The 21,779-nt window shown below is 34.0% G+C and overlaps 1 protein-coding gene across 1 annotated transcript in view; it reads left to right on the top strand.

Moving 5' to 3' along the window:
• The window catches only part of Znhit6 (zinc finger HIT-type containing 6), a 50,125-nt gene that overhangs the window by 4,241 nt on the left and 24,105 nt on the right, over nucleotides 1-21,779 (top strand). Inside the window, exon 5 of the mRNA XM_004841344.3 lies at nucleotides 2,240-2,343. Coding sequence (XP_004841401.1) covers nucleotides 2,240-2,343 — 104 coding nt within the window. The remainder of the gene's footprint in view (nucleotides 1-2,239; nucleotides 2,344-21,779) is intronic.

The raw sequence follows: 21,779 nt of genomic DNA, 5'->3' as shown, positions 1-21,779 counted from the left end.
AGTCCTTCCACTTTATTCTCTGGAATGTGGCAATTCATTGTTTTTTGCCATTCTGTACAGATACTAAGAATCAGTCTAATTCCATAGTCCTCTCTGACCTTCTTGGGAATTTTGATTGGGTTCTTTATTTTGCAGCTCAATTTGGGAGGTTTTTCTTTACAACATGAATCTTTAAACTTAGACTATGTTGTATCTGCATTCTGGATTTATTTAGATCTTTAGTATCTTTCTATAGGTATTTTCTTGGTAGAGGCCTTACACGTTTTTTTGTTAGGTACGTTTCTGCCTTTTTTTTTTTTAATGGCCCTGAGGATCAGATTCAGGGCCTTGAGCTACATCTCCATCCTTTTGACACTATTTTAAACAGCATTTGATTTTTAATTATTTTTCTTTGCTTCTACATGGAAATGAGTTTTTTGACGTTGTTATTTTATAGTAACCAATCATATTAAAATCTATCCCAGTACTTTATCTATAGATTCACACAATTCCTAGTTTGTTTCTTCCAAATCTATATTTCTCTTCTTCTTGGCTTATTGAAATAACAAAGACTTCTGTTTCAATACAAATAGTAGTGTTAATAGAAGATACCTGTGTTGAAAATTCCCAAGGCCACCTCTGGTTTGAAGATTCTCTAGAAAGTTTCACAGCATACAATTATACTCGCAGTTAAAATTTATTATCATGACAAGATGTAGAACAAAATTAGGAAAGGGAAAATGTATGAGACAAAATCTGGAATAAACAGGTCACAAGTTTCTAATAATTCTCTTCCATTGGGGTCACACATAGTATGATTAATTCTGCTGTTAATAAGTTGCAATAACACTGGTGAGGTGTTTTCTACCAGAAAGGCTCATTGGAAATTCAGTGACCAAGGGACTGATCACAAACTTCAGAGTCTGGAATGAAAACCAGTTTCAACAAAAGCCACATTGATTAAACAAAACATTTAGATACAGTGATGAGACAATTTTATGATTTTAGGGAAAGGTTTATGTCAGTGTATGGAAATGTTTATTATTTAGTTTCAGGCTATGTTAACTCTTCTGTACATTTTCATCTTGTTCCTTGATATTAGAAGGCAAACTTGCATGATTTTTTTTTTTTTGTAGACCTAGTTTATTAGATTAAGAAAATTCTAATCCTGGTTTGTTAATAAATTTTATAATGAATGGTAGTTATACTTTATCAGCTACTTTTTTCAATATTATTTCACTTTTGTCCTTTTAATCTATCATACTCTAAAAAAATAATTAAGGGTAATCTTAATTCATCTTGATTTTAGGCTAATTTTACATGGGGTGCTATTATAATCTGTCATGCTTTTTTATACTTTACAGAATTGAGTTGAATTATATGTGTGTATACATTATCCACCCATCCACTTTCTATTTCTGTTCATAAATGGAATTGATCTTTCCTTTTTGATATCCTTAGGTTTCTTTATCAATATGACTAGTTTTATAAACTTAAGATACATGATTGGGTTATTGTTGAATCTTAATATATACTGTACTTCTTTAATCTTAATATATAATGCTTTCTTAATATATACATTCAAGAATATAAATTTCCCTCTTATGTATCCTACAAGTTTATCCCTTTTTAACTCTTGAGACTCAATTAGTTCAGCTCAAACAGCCCTGGTGGTCAGTGCAGTAGTACATAATAGAGCCAGATGTTTTTCATATCCCATTTTGTAATGCCCACAACACTCTCTACTTTAACTAGGTATTGTACCAAGCCATGCTATGGTTCCTCCCTTGAGTAAGCTATCTGTCTAGTAATAAAATTAGGGGGATACAGTTAACTATGGTGTAAAATCCACAAATGTAAGAGGAAAATTTCTGGGACTAGGAACGTATAATAGCTCAGTCGTAGTATATTTAACTAGCATGTGCAAGGCTTGAGTTTAATCCTTGAGTTTATTCTTCCTTTGGCTTATAAACCAAATAGGTAAAAGCACAGGCTGTGGAATTGATAGACTTGCATTTTAATACAGGACCTTTCTTTCAGAAATAGCTGTACAATGTTGGAATTTCATTAACTCTTATTGCTAAAATGGGCATGGCTAAGTATACATGTCTCAGTATTTTTGTAAATATTGAATGAAATTTTGCTTTGAGTTTGTGAAACATACTCAGTACTGTAAATATTAACTATTATTCAACCTGGTTTTACTCGTTTCTGAATTGTAAGGCATTTTAAGATTAATTTATCTATTTTATTTTATTAGATGTACTTTATGAAAAATCGTGCCCGAAGGCAAGGTATTAATTTAAAACTTCTACCCAATGGATTTACTAAGAGGAAAGAGAATTCAACATTTTTTGATAAGAGGTATGTTTCTACATTAGTATGCCAGGGTTTTGTTTTGTTTTTTTCATTGGGAACATCCTTTAAAGTTTGGTTTGTTTTAGAGCATTCCTACACAAAATGTGAATTCTAAACTGTCACTGAATGACAAGATAACTTTAGTACTTGCAAGTCATATGACTAATAAAAATTGGGACATGCAATTTATATATTTTCTTGATATTCTTTGAGAAGTTTCTCAAATGTCAGTGTGCATAACAAATCCCCTACACATCTTAATATGACTTCATTTCATAGGTCTGGCTTGGAGCTGTGTATTCCTAACAGGCCCTCTAGTGATGTTAATTGTTTGAGAAGCATACTTTAAGAAGCTAGAACACTCAACAGCAAAAATAAAAACTTCCTTGGAGACCCAAGATACTGTCAAAATATTTCAGAAGCTTTAGGGAGAAGGTAGTAAGTCCTGGCAGGAGCACTGCACTGTTAAAAGCAATTTAGCTTTTCTTATCCTTTCTGCATTGCAATTCTAAGCAATATTTCATTTAAAAATTGACTGTGGAGGAAGAGATTTTTAAAACATTAAAGGGAACTTTGAGTACAGATAATACCACAAAGAATAGTTTGCTGCTCTCTCGGTTTTGGGTTGAAAAAACCTCAGGAGGGACCAGGGCTTTAGCACATTGGTTCCACCGCCTGCTTTGCAAGCACAAGGTCCCAAGTTTGATCCCCAGTACCAAAAAAAAAACCCCAGGAGTACAGAGAGGAATAGGATTCCAAAGTAGGATGCCCATTATATCTATGCATTTCACATCTGTAGGTTTAACTGCAGGTTGAAATCCAGCTTTGGGAAAAATTCAGCTTCAGTACTAAACATGTACACACCTTTTTGGGTCATTAGTCCCTAAACAATATAGCATAAGTACTATTTACATTGTTTAGGTGTTACAAATCCAAGATGGGAGGATGTACATAGTTTATATACAAATAATATGTCATTTTATACAAGGGACTTGGAACATCCACAGATTTTAGTATTTGAGAGGGCTCTTGAAACCAAGTCCTCATGTATACTAAGGGACAACTAAACTATATAACTAACCAACTAAACTGTTGCGTGATATCTCAGTGGTGACGCTTTGGTCTAAGTATTACACTTGTTCAGACAACATATAGTGTCTGTATTAGTGCATTAAAACATTCGTCATTGTGCTTTTATTTTGCACTTTATTTATGTAAAATATCATAACCATGGCTCCAAAGAAAGTTAGTGGTACCAGCAGTAGAGGTAAGAGGAAAATTGAGATCCGTGATAGTTAAAGAAAGAAATCATTGCAAAATTTGTTAAAGTGCTAGAAAAATGAATTTATAAGTGTAATTTTGGGGCCTCAGAACCAATTATTTTGTTTTCTTTTGTTCCTTATGGGGAAAATATGTTCATTTCTCAAACTTCACCATGTTCAAACAAATTTGGAATGAATTGAGTTTGACAACCAAGCTATCACTATGCTTCTTATTTCTGAGTCCTATTTTTATTTTTACTTTCTGAAACAGTGCCTCATTATGCTGCCCAGACTAATCTCAAACTCCTGGTCTAAGTGATCCTCCATCTCAGCCTCCCTAGCTGGGACTACAGGCTCATGCTACTAACCTGTGAGCTTTATCTTAATGATGTAGTGGTTGGGCTACGTAAGCTTCAAGCTCCTTTTCCAGCTTATTATTCCAAAAGTTGAAAAGTGGCCGTCAGAATTATTCTAATAGAATTTCCACCTTTTCAAATGCTATATAACTAGAAGATGATGCTATCCATTTATTTCATATGTTTCAAGACATAATTATTTGTAAGAGTGATTTTCCTTTTTCCTAGTTGGTTTCCAAAAGTGGAGTGATTCCATACATTTATCAAGTTTGAGGGCCGGGGATTTAGCTCAGTGGTTCCGGCGCCTGCAACAACAACAACAAAAAAGATATTTTTTTAAAAAGTCTGAGTTGATTCGATTCCTTTGTGCATTTTGAAACTAACATATTTAGAAATTAACATTATTTGTTTGAAATTTAGAGAAACTGGCTTTTGCTTTCTCAAGTATAAAATGTGTTGTTTTATGAAGGAAACCATTCAGAATGATTGTTATCCAAATTCTCGATACTAAAAAGGATATACCTCCAAGCGTAACTTTTTAATGTCTGTGTACATGTATGTAGGAAAAAGTTTCTTCCAAGAGTATTACTCTTAGTAGTCAATATATATCCTTAAGTTATCCTGTACTATTTTATAATTTCTTTTTTCCTCATGCTTGGGATCAAACCCAGGTCCTTGTGCTTGCTATCAATGAGCTTCACTTCTAATCCTCTGAAAGGTAGTTTTAAAAAACTAAGTGCTCCACCCAGATGTTTTGGCACCCAGCATTTTGAGAGGCTGAGTTAGGAGGATCACAAGTTCCCACACAGCCTGGACAACTTAGCAACACCCTGGCCCAAAATAAAAAATAAAAGGACTGAAGATAAAGCTCAGTGGGAAGGCCCTAGTACCACACACGCACACAAAGTACCCCCCATATGAAGAGTGTTTAATGTGTAATTGTTCCTGTAGAACTATCAGCAAGTTTATTGTAAGTAGCAGGAGATGTAATAGGTACCTTAGAAGATTATGTTCATTCTAACTCAGGCATCTTTTATGGTGGGAGTTTTTGACTAGTATCAATCTGAATCTGTTAAAATCATATGCAAATTATGTAGTATGTGAATTTTTCTAAGCTTTCATTGATTAGTCAATGATTAGTGATAATGATTAGCGATAACCAGTGTGTAAAGTAGAAAAATGCATTTAATGGAGATAAATTTTAAAGGACTATTGAATTTGCAAGAACATCATAAAAGATAACTTTAATGAACAAAAGAGTAAGATAATTAAGAATAAGTTGAGACAAACAAGATTCCTATTATCTATTAAAAATATGGGAGTTTGATGATGCTGGGAATGAATCCAATAGAAAGGGTCCCTTACTTATTTTGGAGCAGATCACAGAGTACCTCCTTAAAATAGTACTTCTTTCAGAAGAAATCCTTTGTCTTTTCATAGGGTTTATAACTTTATGTTCACTTTCACTTACTGCTCATCAAAAACTATTGGAAAAAAATATGGAAAATATATATGAAGAATACTGATATAATTGCCTTGTTTCTGCTTAATAAAAATGTGCTATTTCTATGATTTAAAGAGTTTTTATTACCTTAAAACCCCTTTATCCTTTGTTTTGTACAAGTATGACTATCTTGGATCAGAGATTAATTTTTTGAATCCATTTAGATCTTCTTAATTTTCCAATATAACACCTCTACCTTGGTCAGTCTCTTGTGCTAACTTTAATGCTTCCTTGTTTTTCTTTTGCTACTTTTTCTTGGTTTTTCAATTTTAAAATCTTGAAATGTATACATTCTATTTTTGTCTATAACAACTCAGTGGCATATTGATTTATATGAACTACTATGTAACATAGGAACTATCATTTTTCTCAATTCAGTATATTAAACAGGGTTTTATCTACCCCTCTCCAACCAGTGCTTTGGAAATTTTCTTCTTAAATTATTATTAACATTATGGACAGATTTGCTACCTTTTTTCTTCTGTAATTAATATAAGGGAAATAAAACTGTACCATTTTCCAATTTTGTCAGATTAACATTTGGAATGTCTTTGCTTGTCCTGTCCACAGTGACAAAGCACTTATTTCACATATATTTGGCTTAACAATGTGCACCTTTCTTGATAATACTATGTGGCAAAAATAAAACAGTATTTATTTGTCCAATACATTGAATATTTGGTATGCTCTTTGACAGTTTAAAACTACATAAACTGAAAATTTTAGATCTAGCCTACAAATCTATTTTTTGTATTTAGTTTTATTTCTCTATATGTAACAATTAGACTTTACAGTTCTTAGTTACTTTTGATGCTTACCATCAAACCTTTCATACAATTGCCTCCCTGGTTTTTAGGGGGTTTTTTGTTTGGTTGGTTGGTTGGTTTTTTTGAAACAGGATCTCACTATGTGTAGTTCATGGTGTTCCTGAACTCACTATGTAGTCCAGGCTGGCCTTGAACTTGTGGTGATCCTCCTGCCTCAGCCTCCCAAGTTCTGGGTTTACAGGCATGCACCACCACGCCCGGCCTTTAGTTATTTTTAATTCATGTTCTCTATTGGCTGCTATAAATCATTGAGCAAATTTTTCAGTACAGAAGGTTCTTGGTTGGTATACTTTCTTAATCCCTGGGTATCTGACAATATCTTCAGTTGCTTTCATACAGTAATAACAACTTGGCAGGATATATAGTTAAAACTCTGAAGATAACAGTATTATTTCATTGTCTTCTGGCATATAGAATTACAAGAGAAAAATCTTGAGGTCAGCCTGACTTTTGCCCTTTTATAGATAACCTACTTTCTCTATCTGGATACTTGTAAAAAAATTTTTTTATCCTTGAAATTTTAAAAACTCACCAGAATATATTTCTAGGTGGTTTTTTTCTTAAATTTTAAAGTTTCCCTGTGAGCCTTTTCGACTCGTAGGCATACTTTGTTCTTCAACTCAGAAATTTTCTTCAATTACTTTGATTATTGTTTCAGCTTTATTTGCTTTGGTCTCAATGTCAGGTATTTCTCTTACACAGATTTGCATCTCCTAGACCAGCCTTCTAGGTCTCCCTGCTTCTTTGATTTTCTCATCTTGACTTCTTTTGTCTTTTTCTCTACATTCTGTGAAAGTTTCTCATTTTGCATTTACTTCAGTAATTTGATTTTATGGCCAATGTAGCTTACACATTTTCATTCTCTCTTAACTCTCAGAGCACTTCCACATACTCTAACATTATTTGCTTGATCATTGAAGATATATCTTTAATGGTCCTCTACTATAAAATATTTAGCATTTTATAGCTCTCCTATGTACACTGATGTCTCTCTTTTAAGAGGCACATATTTTTGATTACTTAAGCTCTGTTCCTTTCTTCCAAACTGTGGTACTATGACCCTTTCAACAGTTCTTAGCAATAGGGTCAAAAAATTAAGGAGGTCTTCAAAGCACGGAACAAAATTGAAGAATGTCCAAATGGTTTTTTGTTTTTGTTTTTTAATTTCATACCTTTATTTTAGGGTCATTTTTCTCCTGTCAGATTTCCATTAGTGAACTCTGACAAAGAGTATGTTTTTCGATTTTTGTCTGAAAATAGAAAAAATGTCTATCTAGAAATCATACAGTAATAAATGCTTTTGAGGCTGTGGGGAAAAAGGAACCCTTCTGCATTGTTGCTGGGCATGTAAACTAGTACAGCTTGCATATCCATGTTTATAGCAGCACAGTTCACAGTAGCTAAATCTTGGAAGTGACCTTTATGTCCTCAACAGGTAAATGGATAAAGAAAATGTGATATTTATACACAATGGAATATCACTTTGCCATAAAGAAGGATAAATTTGAATCATTTGTAAGAAAATTAGTGCATCTTGAGACAATAATGTTAAGTGAAATAAGCCAGACACTCAAGCTTAAAGATAGCATGGTTTCTTATTTGAGAAACCCAAAGTGTAATTAAAGAGCAGTTTTTATCTGAAAATGTCTTTATTTCATTCTTTTTTATTTTTAATGAAAAGGCAGAAAAAAGCACACACATCATTAGTGTGCCATGCTTAAGAAATAGTACAGTATTTTACTAGAACCCCAGGATCTAGCTCCACATCCTTCCAGTTAACTGTATCACTAACTTCTGAACTTACACATTAGTTTTCCCTACTGAATTTTTTCTAATATTCTGTGAAATTTTTCAAGCAAAAATAGAATTTTGCTGTTAGTATCCCTATGTTTGCTGTCTAGATTCTGTCATTAACATTGTACTGCCGAGTTTTATTCCATACTTATCCTCTGGTTAGCAAGTCTTTTGCATGCACCCTGAAATACATACAGGCATCACTCAGCTGACCCCTGAATATTTTTGCATCAAACGTACATTTGCTGAGTTTTGACAAATACATACATGTGTATAACCCAGTCCCTACGTATATACGGAACGCTGCATTATCACCGCCCTACATTTTTCCTGGCTAGCTCTTCTCTAGAGATAAGCTCTTCTAACCAATTCCTTCCCATATAAAATATCTTACATTGATACTTACTTTATCACCAGTTTATTCTTTTGTTTTCTCATTTCTTTTACCACTATTGAGAATATTGTTGGGGGTGGTGTTTGGTTTTCTTTTTGTTTTTGTTTTGCTTTGGTGTTTTTGAGACAGGGTCTCGCTATGTAGTCCGGGCTGGGCTTGAGCTATGTAGACCAGGCTGGCCTCAAAATTGCAGCAATCCACCTGCCTCAGCCTGCCAAGTTCTGGGATTACAGGCATATTCCACCACACCCAGCTCCGAGAACATTATTGTTTAGATAGTTTTTCTTTTTTCACTTCCAGTTGCTTTTAAGAACTTCACTTTTGTCTTTGGAGTTCTGCATTTTCATTATGGTATATGTCTTGGTGTGATTTCTTTTTATTTATCTTCTTTGGGATTTGATGTGCTTTTCAACTATGATAATTCTGGAAATTTTTAATGAATTATCTTAATTCCTTATTTGTTTTTGCTATATTAGCAATTTAGCTATATTGTTCAAATCACTTTCCTCATATGTGTCTAATTAATCTCATCTTTAGCCTATGCACTATATTTTTATGTTTCTTGGTTTTTTTGTTTGTTTTTTTTTTTCGTTTCCAGAAATTGTGTTTCTTTCCCAAATTCATTTGGTCTGTTAGACAAAATTGTATCTCTTACATTTTAAGCTTCATTTTTCTCTTCAATAATTCATAACATTACTTGTGTGAATTTAGTATTTGAAGTTCTTGGAATTCCAGCCCTGTTATCTGTTCTTGGTATGACTCTTGATTATGGTGGTTTCTTTCCTTGTTTTATTTCTAATATTACTTGTGAGGCTTTATGTAGAAGATGGTATGCATTTGTTTATGCCAGATACTTTATTGGGACCAATCTGGGACCCTGTTTTTTTTTTTTTCAGTTTTTTGAGACAAGGTCTCTCTTTGTAGTACAAGTTGGCCTTAAACTCACTATGTAGCTCAGATTGGCCTCAAACTTGTGGCAATTGTCCTGCCTCAGCCTCCCAAGTGCTGGGATTATAGGTGAGCGCCACCACACCCAGCATTGAGACCCTCTTAAATATCTCCATATGATGCTTGAGCTATATGAGTAGTAATTGTTTGAAGCCCAAATCCATTTGTGAAAGCTATAGTTACATACTCTTAATTAAAATTTCCTGTTTCTGCTCATGACTCCTGCTTGCCTTTTTGTAAAACACCAACCCAAAGTCAGCAGATATTCTTGTCATCTGCCTATGCTAGTGGATAGGATTTTTCTGGTTTTATACACTGATTTTAGCTTGAGGTCTCCAGCTTATATAAGCCCAAGACCTTGTTTTGTATCACCCAATGGTTTTGAAAGAAAAGCTTGTTGATTATCAAGATTCTCATAGGCCTTTAGGGTAAAGGTAGCTTTAGTTTTCCAAGATGGTTTTCAGTTCTTGTTTCCTCTTGGCCCCTAGAGGGTTCTCTTGCTTCCTGATAGGTTCATTGTGTTTATTATATTTCTCCAGGATTTGTTAATATATGCAATTGGGAGAGTTTCCAGGTTATATTCTCTGCCATGTTTTTCTAAATATTTAAAATAATAAGCACTCACCCTACTGCAAAGCTAAGGTCAATAGTAGGAAACAGGCAGATCAGGAAAGCATACTTTCTCACCTAACAATTCTACTACTAGGGATTATCTGATAAGAAGGAAAATACATAGAAAAAAAGAAGTGATTGTCATGCCTTCCTAATTTAAATGTATTTATATGGAATGATTGCCAGTAAATGAGTAAGGATAGATGTAAAACCACATTCATTGCATATGGCCATTGTGTGAAAAATAAGATTCACATACATATATGCTTATGCAGTAGTTCTTATCCACAGGTACACATTTCAAGACCTCCAGGGGATTCCTAAATCAACAAGTAATACTAGACTTTACATATATATTGTGTGTGTCTGTGTGTGTATGTATATATATATATATATATATATATATATATGTATGTATACATACATATATATATATATCTCCATGGTAAAGTTTAACTAATAAATTAGGTACAGTGAGAGATTAGTAATAACAATTAGTGGTGACATAGAATAATTATAGCAAAATGCTGTAGTGAAAGTTATGAGAATGTGGTCTCCCTCAAAATATCTCATGTACTATACTCATTCTTGTCATGATAGATGATACAATGCCTACATGATGAACGGAAGTGAGGTATAATGCTTTCTGGTGCAATACATTGTGTCAGAACATATTTTTTATCATGTCTTCCATTCACAAACTTAATACCTTTTCCATCTTAACTAAGCTCGTACATACTGTGACCATAACTTCTGCAGTTTGAGGTACAACAGCAAAACTAGCACAGATTTCCTTTCTCACAGTTTCATAGGTAGATTTGTTTTTTTCCTAGATTCTAGCAACCATAGCATATGATTTTTTCTTTGCTTAAGTCAAGAACTTTTGTCTTTTTACTTAAGGGAGCACTTTACAGTTTCTCATTGGCATGTCCAAGTTGCCAGCATCACTACTCTTGCCGTTTGGGGGACATTATTAAATAAAATAAGGACTACTTATTAAACACAAGTACTGCAATACTGTGATAATTGATCACAGTAACTACTGTGATAGTGCTTCCTGACTTATGAGGAGCATATATGGGGTGAATACATTGAACAAAGGGATGATTTTTGCAAAAGGGCACAGGAGTTCGTCACATTTGTCAGAACAGTGAGCAGTTTAAAACTTGTAAGTTGTTTACTTCTGCAGTTTTCCATGTAGTATTTTCAGACCACAGTCGACCATAGGTAACAAACCATAGCAAATGAAACCACTGATTGAGGGGCTGTATTATAAAGTGATAACAGTCATTACCTTGAGAGAAGGTATCTTTCTGTTGCTGTGATAAAATGCCACAGACTGGGTAATTTTTAAAAGAAAAGTTTTGGGGACTAGTGGTTCTGGAAGCTGGAAGTATAAAAAATAGTCAAGGGAAACTGAGTGAAAGGAGGCAGACGGGGTTGGAGTTTTATGCTCTTTTATACCATATAAATACATAAATTTTAAATTTCATGTTTTTATCCATGTCTAATACTCTTTCAGTTGTGTTTAGTGTTTTGCCAGTGGAAACCATGAGTATCAAACCTGGTGACTGTATTAGTTGTTCTTAGATAGTATGTCTCATGTGGTTGCATAGTGCTTCATTTCATTTTCCTGCCTGTTTTGGCCAGAGGTCAAATACAGAGGGAATACATTTCAGCTTGTCAGTTGGATGAATGAATTTAATGGAGGGATCCCTCCCAGTAATCCTAGTTGAGTATTTCTTTTTTTTTTTTTTTTTTTTTTTTTTGGTACTGGGGATTGAATGCGGGTCCTTGCGCTTGCGAAGCAGGTGCCAGAACCACTGAGCTAAATCCCCAGCCTGAGTTGAGTATTTCTTAACTAAATTAGTTGGAATTTTTTGGATTTGGGGTATCTGCATAGATTTTTATCCATAGAGCATCAAAATCTGAAATGGACCAACTTGCATTCAAAACGTTTTAAATGTTGGAACATTTTAGATTTTTGTATTAGGAACACTCAGCCTATATCTTTAGATTCACTCTAGGTTCAAATCTTGATAGTAGAAGTATGTCTATTACTAAACAACAGTTTGAATTAATATTTAAGAGCTCTAGTCCTGTTTTAGTAGCTAGCCACTAGATGTCCCTCTTGTAAAGAAATAACAAACCTTTTACACTTTGAAAAAGAATTCTTTTTATTCTTTGTATATAATTATAGCATTCTAATTATATTGCAATGATATACCCACCAACCTCTTTATTAATGTCAGTAGCACTTTTTCCTTAGTTCTGTGGTAATCCACTTTTTAAAGGACAGAATTTTTACAAACATGGTATCTTTATAAATGGTATAAATTTATACTTTGCTGTGAACTGGTTTTAGAAAAGAGCAAAGGAAAATGAAATGATGGGTTTAGTAGTTGTGGTCATGGAGGGACAAGTGGATTTGCAGTGAGATTTGGGGGATTACATAATAGTTGCTCAGTACAAACTTGTAGACTGATTGAAATGTTTAGCTCTGTGGTCTCTTTGCTGTTACAGCTTTGATAGAGTTTGATGGGAAGATTTCTAGAACAACAGCAAGAACTTAGGAACACTGTGTGAAAGAGAAAGAATAGAAGCCTAATGATTCCCTTGTTAGGCCTCTATTTACTGCAGCTATCCACGTGATGGTTAGGGGGTTCTGTACCTTTCCATGGCAACAGAAAGCAGCACCACATTGGTCATTGTAGAGTCCCCAACCTGATTCACTTAGAGAAGTCTTCTCAGTTAGCAAGTCTGACCCTTCATAATAATATGCCTCCAGAATATGTCCTTCTCCTTTCATTTCTTTGGCTACAGCATTTATCAGTATTCACCTATGCAGGCCCTTCTTGTCTCACTCTGGACTATTGAAGGAACCCTAAGTGCTGTCTTCTTCAGTGTCTCTTCACTTCAGCCACTCATATACTCCGCTCCTAGATACATTTTTATAAAACATGATTTTAGCATAACAGTCACCCACTCAAAATATTAATGCTTCTATGCCCACAGTAGTCATTAGCTCATAGATAGCTTCATTAGCCAGATGCAGAGTTGCCAGTTGATGAAATTTGTCATCTTATCTCCTGGCTTTGCAGTGTATAAAGTTCTCAAATGTGTGCTCCTTCGAAAGCCTGGAATTAGAGCCATCTTTTTATCCCTGCCTAATTTGAAATTGCTACCTTTCGGGCAATGAGAAATATCTATTTTAAGTATTTCTCATTAAGCAAGATAATGTGAGTCTTCTTGTGTATTTACTTGTTTAAAAAGGAATTACGGTAATATTTTTGAACATTTGTATTAAACATCACAAAATTAAATCTTTATATGAAAGGGAGATTTCTTGGCAAGTTACTTCCTCTCTGTGCCTGTTACCATATCTGTGAGAGAGAGAGAGAGAGAGAGAGAGAGAGAGAGAGAGAGAGAGAGAGAGAGAGAGACAATAATATAGTGGTTTTTAATTTAGAATGTGTCAGAATTAACTGTGAGGCTGTTTCAATTGCAGATACCTGGGGTTGACCAACAGAATAGCTACTTCATTGGCCTTAGGGCATCTTTATTGTATAAAAGCACCTACCAAATGATTATGCTTATCTGAAAACCACTGGCCTATGAGCCAATAAGTCCCCAATTTTAGTCTCAATTCAGCCAGTGGGAAAACAAGTTGGCAGACTCATAGAGCAGTATGTATTTAATGATCTCAGGAAATGCTAGGGGGTACAGTAGTAAAAGTGGTGCGCTCACTTCTCCTACGCTGAGGGGACTGTCACTCAGGAGACAGGAAAAAGTTCCCAGGAAAGATTTAGATTTTCAGAACACGGCTCTAGAAAGACAAGGAACAGTTTTTACGTTGTAACTTCTAGTCCAGATAGAGGGAAAGGTGGTCTGGAGGTGAAACTATCAGATGCAGAAGCACAGAATAGCAATTTAGAACAGCACAAATAGATTTGTATTTCTAGAATCTAGGGTAGGAGTTGGTGAGTGATGGGGATGAAGTTGGAGACAGGCCCACTGTGCCATGTTAGGAATTTTAGGTAGGATCATACTATGATCAGAAAGTCTTCCTGTTCCTGCAAGTGATCCACATCCAAATATGAATCTTTATAGTCTGGCCTTATTTGATTTCCTAACGTATTCAATAAAATGGACCCACACCGTTCTTCAAAATCCTGGAATGTCTTCCTCTTCTCTATTTCCAAGTCATCTGTGAAAGTACACATGATAGTTCATCTTCTCCCATATGTCTCCTTTGACTAAGTTCCTATAGTACATATTTTCTGCACAGTTAATATGAAGCAGATGCTGGTATTTAATACTGGTATTCATTTTTGTATGCATTTGTCTACTGTCCTTTCTATTCTAGTATTTTTTAGTAGGAGCTTCGTTGCCATTTTGAATGATATTTTTTGTTATGTCGGACTTTCCCATGAATTACAGGAAGACTAGCATTCCTGGCCCATACCTGGTAAATGTCTCTATGTTCCCCAGTCTTGGAACACTCAAAAGTTCCAACCCTTTTCCAAATGTCCCTACTCCCTCCACCCTACCTTCATTGAGAATTGCTTTAAGTGCTCAAGTATTTATCAATTATTTGAAACAAAATGTTCTTTTTCATTTCAGTGTTCACCTGCTAGATCAATTTTCTTAACATACTCTCCACTAAAGCCAATACCACATTGTTAACCTGTTTCCTATTATCATGTAGTGGTGGTACTAATTTTTAAGAGGGCAAAATATATAACTGGAACTTTTCAAAGTGTTTTCATAATGATGTGAGACATAAAGTTGTGGTTTTAATTCTCCCAAATTCTAGTTATTTTAATCCATACTAAGTAACTAAACAGAACCTTTATGTTCATGCTTCCGAAAACACTGTCATGATACTAATCCTAATAAAATTATTTTATGAGGAATAAATAATTCCATTTATTTTGGATAGACTTTAAATTTTCATCTTGAAATATATTTTAAAAGGTTAAAGACCTATAAATGAAGGATTTTGTAGATATTTCCTGTATTTTTTCTTGAACAGTTTCAAATTATGCTAGATTTTTTTTTTAGCTTTAAAATAAGATTGTTTAGCTGACAATGAAAACGCTTTTTTTTTTCGTGAAATTCCATCAAGCATTACTTGCTGCTTTCAAATGTCATCACAATTGACAATTTTAGTGTCCTCTTCCTTTTCTGTTGCTTGTAAATGAAAGATGAAACCTAGCAAGAGGAAACCTTTAATCCCTGTAATCAACTAGAATGCTTTAGGTTGCATGAAATAGGATTCCCAGTTCAAACTGGCTGGAGGTATTGTAAGAAGGGCATTTGGGCCCTCGTGACCAAAAGAGGTTGGGTGGGTTAAAGGGGTTAAAAGATAGAATGACTTGCTTATTTCATGAAGGACTCACTTTATTTGGTTTTTAACTGGATCTTCTTATTGTTACTAGGATACTGGTGGTAGCAGTTTGAGTTACAGCAAATATCCATAAGGAATGCTTATCTCTCAACAATACTGAGCCAAGATCACAAACTTAGCCATTTTTAAACCACTTAGGTCACCTGCCAAATTCTGAGCCATTATGTCCAGGAACATATATTGATCTTGTTAGGCCAAAAGGCACCCACTTCTGGAGGGTAGGGATGGATCTATTCATTAAAGTGTGGTTATGAATTAAGAGGAATGGTCCTAAGTGGTAGGGATGGCTGCCACTCTATTTTTTTTATTATTTTAAAATATGAAAACAAATATTTCAAATAGGAGCAGTGACACATTTGAATCAACAGTAAAAAAAAAAAATACATGGCTTATTATTGAATTTTCATTTCTAGAAAGTTTATAATGGTATGGTAAATTATAGTCTCTAGCATTATGATAATCTTTGGGTCCAAATACCATACCAGCTTTGCCACTTTGAAGATGAATAATGACTTTAGAGAAGCCATTTTCTTTGTTCTACCTTAGTGATCTTATCTGTAAAATTAAATATTTATAGTTACAAGTATTAAATGAGTTAATATAGGAGTATTTAGAAACATTCCTGACATATAAAAAGAACTTTAATAAATTATTATTACTACTGCTACTTGCTAGTATTCCCTGGTAAAAGGACCTATGGGTAGTTTTTATAACCTGTTTGTTGTTTCAAATTATACAGTATTCTGAAAATCAGAGATGCTGAAAGACTATCATTAACTTAGCTCAGGGAGTGTCTGGCCTGTTTCCTATTGCTAGAACAAAATACATGAGATCAGGTGATTTATAAAGAAAAGAGATGTATTTTCATGGCTGTGGAGGCTGGAAAGTCTCAAAAGCATGGTGCTGGCATCTGGTGAGGGCTTCTTGCTGTATCATACCGTGGTGGAATTGTCTAGCACGCTCAAGGCCAAGAGTTTGTTACCCAGTACTACCAAAAGATTAGCATAGTAGAGGGTATCACATGGCAGGAGAGAGCACAGAACAAGCAAGCCAGAGAAAGCTCCCTTTTATAACAAAGCTACTTCTATCATAATCTATTAATATATTTATGGAATAATCTATCCATGAAAGCAGAGTCCTCAATATCCAGTCATGTTCCAAAAGTCCCATCTCTCAACACACTGCATTGAGGACCAAATGTCCAACACATGAATTTTTGGAGGACATGTTCACACCATGGCATGAATGTACTTAAATTTAAAAATCAGAATTAAAAATGTCAGGCATATTGGAATTGACATGGTATGTCAGTGTAATTCTCAAAAGTAGTAGGAAATTTCTCTCAATAAGTACCAACAAAAGCTTTAAGGTTAATGTCTAGAATATAATATAGCAGACACTATAAGAGTTAAATAATAGGATGATAGATTTCCCTCTAAACCTTTCATTCCACTCTTTAAAACTTTTGTTGTACATTAACTATACAATAGAATCCTTACTACTTACAGTTCATTCAAGGCCCTTTATAACACGATTTTGATGCACATATCTACTTCATCTTTAGCCGCTAACGACTAGTTTCATTGTAAGGAGAGTTTGCTTTTAAACTCATGACAAAATATTGTCAGTTAAAGGCATTGTAGTATTTTTGTTCTAAACTTCATAATTCAGGACATTGAATGCAATGTAAAATTATAACATTGTTGATAACAGTAACAGTTTGTACTGTATTCTGAACTCTGGATATACTTACTCATTTAATCCTGTGATAGTCTTATTTTGCTATTTTACTGAGAAGACTAAGGCACAAAGAGATTGTGTCTTGCTTAAAATCACATTAAGTGATTAAATTGTTAGACTAGGATTTAAACACAAGGTCCACTTAACTTTTCCCCTATCCCACTTCTGAGCATTATGATATATTAAGTATTCTTGCTGTGTAGAATGTCAAGAGAAAACAGGATGCTTTCATATGAAAATTGTAAAGTGGAAGGAAGAATACACAGTACCCTAGATTGGTGGTTAACTCATGGCCCTGCAAAGAAGTTGGCATTGTCCTCAGTCTCTGTCCTTAGTGCCTAGTGAGTCCTCAGTAATACTCTTTGAGTAAATATTGGTTAATCAGGGTCAGAATGGAATGAGAATTGGTGATTTTTTTTTAAAGAACAAGAATATTCAAGCTCCTTTAAACTTTGTAATCGAAATTTTAGTTCTGAGAATTATCTCACAATTATGGCTTGTTTCTTAGAAAGATACTTTGTAGGCTATCAAAATAATTGGATATGTAACTCCAATTCTCACTGGGTGGTAGTTTCTAAAATACAAAGGGGACATCTTAATAATTCTTATAAGGAAATATTTTTAAGTTTAGAAAAATGTTAGAATTACATCTTTCTTTTTTCTTTTTTGGTACGGGGGCTCGAACTCGGGACCTTGTGCTTTCGAGGAAGGTGCCAGAACCACTGAGCTAAATCCCCGCCCAGAATTACATCTTTCTATCATGTCTTCACCATGAAAAAAAATCTTTGCAGATTTTTAAAAAATAATAAGCCTTTATGTGAAAGTTATCTAATGCAGACATGTGCTTAAGAAATCCTTTTTACTGTGTCAAGAAATAACCATAATAAAAAGTTTGGGGCATACTTTCATACTTGTAAATACATTATGTGTAAATCTATATTTTAAATATAGATACTGTCATATTTAACATGCACATTTTTCTATACCAGTGCATATAGCTTCAGTGCATAGTAGCATTATCAGTATAATGATGCATTGAGAATAATAATAAATATTCAAATCTCTACCCCAGTGTTTTTCAAACAGTAATTTTTACCTCCCAGGAAGCATTTTTAATATCTAGGAACATTTTTGTCAGTATTTCCATTTTTGAGAAACTAGAGATTCCTAAGGCACAATAACATTATTGTTGTTTAAGTTCTGCCTTTTTGTATGGTTGCTTCACATATATTGTGTATATCTACATACTGAATTTATTTAATCAACTTTCTGATGACATACATTTAGATTGTTTCCATTTTTCCCTATTATAAAATGAGGGACAGTGGACATTTTGTACATATCTTATTATTTTCCCAGTTATTTCTTTGGAATAAATTATTGGAAATAAAACTATTGAGGCAAAAATAGGGACCTTTAATAATACATTTGTATGTGTAGCTTTTATGAAATTGAACTTCTAGAAACTTGCACCATTTTATTTAGTGAAGTGTCCTTTTTGCCACACTTCCTGAGTGTTTGTATTTTTTAAAACATCTCTGTAAATCTGATAGGTAAAACTTTTATTTCTTTTTTTAATGAATTTGAATATCTTATTGTAATATGATAGCAGTACCATTTAAAAGCAGCTGATGACTTTTGATTTTCATGATTCATGGGATTCTGGTAGTGTTTCAGATATTAAAAATGACAATTTAAGTCCTGAAGTCCGAAGAATAATTGAGTATATATGCATAGAACCCCTCTTCCCAAATATGTCTTCATCCACATATCACTTTTTTGAAACTGTATGAGAGAATTATCTTAACAGTTTCTAGTCAGCAAGAGTTGGTAAATAAGTACCCTGTGTAACTCACTTAAAATTAGGTGTAAAATAGTATTCATTTCCCTCATTTAATACATGGCTATCTCTTTCTCAGTCTTTTTGTTTTCCATTATCACATCCCAGGTACTCTTTGAGACATTTTCCTAATTGTCAGCCCTGTGATATTTTGATATGATAATATCTAAGGTATTGTTGGCCCTTCAGAGAACCAGGTTTTGCCCCCATTGGGGTAATACTGCCCCCATTAAGAGTGTATTCTTCATGTGTGCATGTGTGAGGATCTTTATTTTGATATATGAGAGGTGTGGGAAAAAGCTTTGCTGTAAATAAATAGGTTTCATGGGACTCAGAGGAGTTGGTATTTCTATTATTTTATCAGTTTTCCAGAAGGGAGCATTAGGTTTAATAATTGCTACTATTATTTCACCAGTCTGTTTTCAAACTAAACATATCCTTTGGAGTACCTAGTTACCTAGAATATTCTATGCACAATATTTTCATTCTTTAGAAAGTTGATGTCCCAGCTAGGCATGGTGGCACACACTGTAGTCCCAGCACTCAGGAGACAGAGGCAGGAGGATTGCCATGAGTTCGAGGCCAGCCTGGGCTACATAGTGAGTTCAAGGCCAGCTTGAACTACATAGTGAGACCCTGTCTCAAAAAAGAAGAAGGTTGGTGTGCCAAAAACACAGTGACTTTATAGTTGAAAGCATTTGTTGAATTTAGGAAACAGTAGCATTAAAGCTGATATAAAATGTTCAGACCTCTATTCTATTGTTTTCTAAACAGTGATTTTACCTCCCAGGGGACTTTTGCAATGTCTGGGAGCATTTTTAGTTGTCAGAACTGGGAGGGGGTTATTAGTGCCATCTAGTGAGTGGAGGCCCAGGATGCTGCTAAATATCCTGCAATGCATAAGGCAGACCCCTTGCCCCTGTAAGAGTCATCTGGCCTAAGATGTCTATACTCCTGAAGTTCAGAAACCTTGAGCTATCCTAATGATTGTACTCCTTAGAATCTGTCTTTAAAAAATAATGTTTCTGGGATTTGGGTGTATGTATATTTTTTAAAGTAGGACATACGTTATGATATATAATTTTGGAAAATGGGAAATAATTCTTTAAGTCTCAGGAAGAGATTTGATTGCCCATGTCAAAACTAACTTGAATTTCAGAAACATTAAAGAGTTGGAAACTACTTTAGATAAAACTAACTTACTCATTTTAACAGATCTTTATACAATACTCTTTCACTTCCCATTCCCTACCTTGGATGAGGGTACAGTACAAAAGGTCATAAGTCATCAACTATATGAGCAACTTTTTAATTCCTAGAAGAAAAAATGTGTCTCAAAAATATGGTAATATGTAAATGGATTAAATTTGAAGAGAATAGTGAATATTCTGTATCCTCTTTTTTTCTTTGTTTTTGAAATATTGCAAGATGACATTTAAAAAGTAAAAATACTTTTCAAATTTGTTCATGTTTGAGCTGAGGCTAAGTATAGAAATATTTTTATAATGGTCATAATGTATATATAATAAAATAATAAAATGACTTTATTATAATCACAACTAGTTACAGCAAAGAAAATGATTTCTGAGAGCTTTTGCTCACTTTGTGTTTGGAATGTTAAGTGCCTTCTGAAGGTATTCAGAGCCTACTAAATGTTAAGAAAGTTGAATGGTTCTTGAAATTACTCAAGCAATGACTAGGATGATTATGATTTACAATTCTGCAAGGTGAGCAAGTTGGGCTCCTCCCCCCCGTAAGTTAACGTGGAAAAAGAAATAAATAAAAGAGAGATATGGCATCTCTTGGCTTTTTATAGTGAGATTATGCTGTATGCCTGTTTCACGGATAAAGAACATTGCAAGATGTTTTGTTTTGGAAGAATTATTTATTGAAAACTAATAACTGCTTTGCATTCAGAAATTTTTTTAAGTTCTTTTCCTTTGAGACTTCAGATATAGATTAGTAAAGGGTGCTTTTTAACTTTTTTTTTCTAAAGGTTTCTTCTATAAGTGGCACTGTAAACATAAGCATAATTAATCATATTTCTCCCTAGCTTTTGTCAAAAACTGTCTCATTACTGAAGAAAACTGTCATATTCTGATTATGTAATAACCTAATGAAAGAAATTGTACTTGGGTTTATGGTCATTATTTTCTAATACTGACTGAATTATATAAATGTTTGTTGGAAGATAACACTACCAGATTATAGTAGAAGAAAGTTATTTTAAAGTTAGGGGACATACTGCTAAGGGGTAGATTTCCAGAAGTTACTGATCATTGCTTGGAGAAGTTGCTGCCAACCATAACAGGCTGTTAAAAGTTTCTTCTAAGACAGGAAAACATTGTGTAAAACCATCATGTTGTGAAGACTTTTAAGTATCTATAGTGGCTTTGATGTTTTGAAAGTTAAAATTTTTTTTAAAAAGAATAATGTCCAATGTCACTAAATTTAGATTTTAAGTAAGACGTGATCATTTTTCTAAAATCAAACATTTAGTGAATTATTACTGTCGATTCCACATCAAACCAAAGTTTAGACCTGAAAGCAAAGGAACTTAGCTCAGAGTGCATTTTGCTTAGCAACCAGCTTGTTGTCTACTGTTTTGCTACTGAATGCACGTACTCATGCCTCAAAAGTGTATTTGCAGCCAGCTGGACTCAACTGGACAATACTTCATTCACCTAATTTCCAGACTAGTCAGGCAAAGACATCAGCTCATTGTATTTAGTCATGAGGAAATTTATTTGTAAAT

This window comes from Heterocephalus glaber, unplaced genomic scaffold (genome assembly GCF_053883595.1).
Source record: "Heterocephalus glaber isolate CG9 unplaced genomic scaffold, H.glaber_assembly_v1.0 deba00001442, whole genome shotgun sequence".
NCBI classification, from domain to species: Eukaryota; Metazoa; Chordata; class Mammalia; order Rodentia; family Bathyergidae; genus Heterocephalus; species Heterocephalus glaber.
This window is presented reverse-complemented; position numbering and strand designations above follow the sequence as displayed.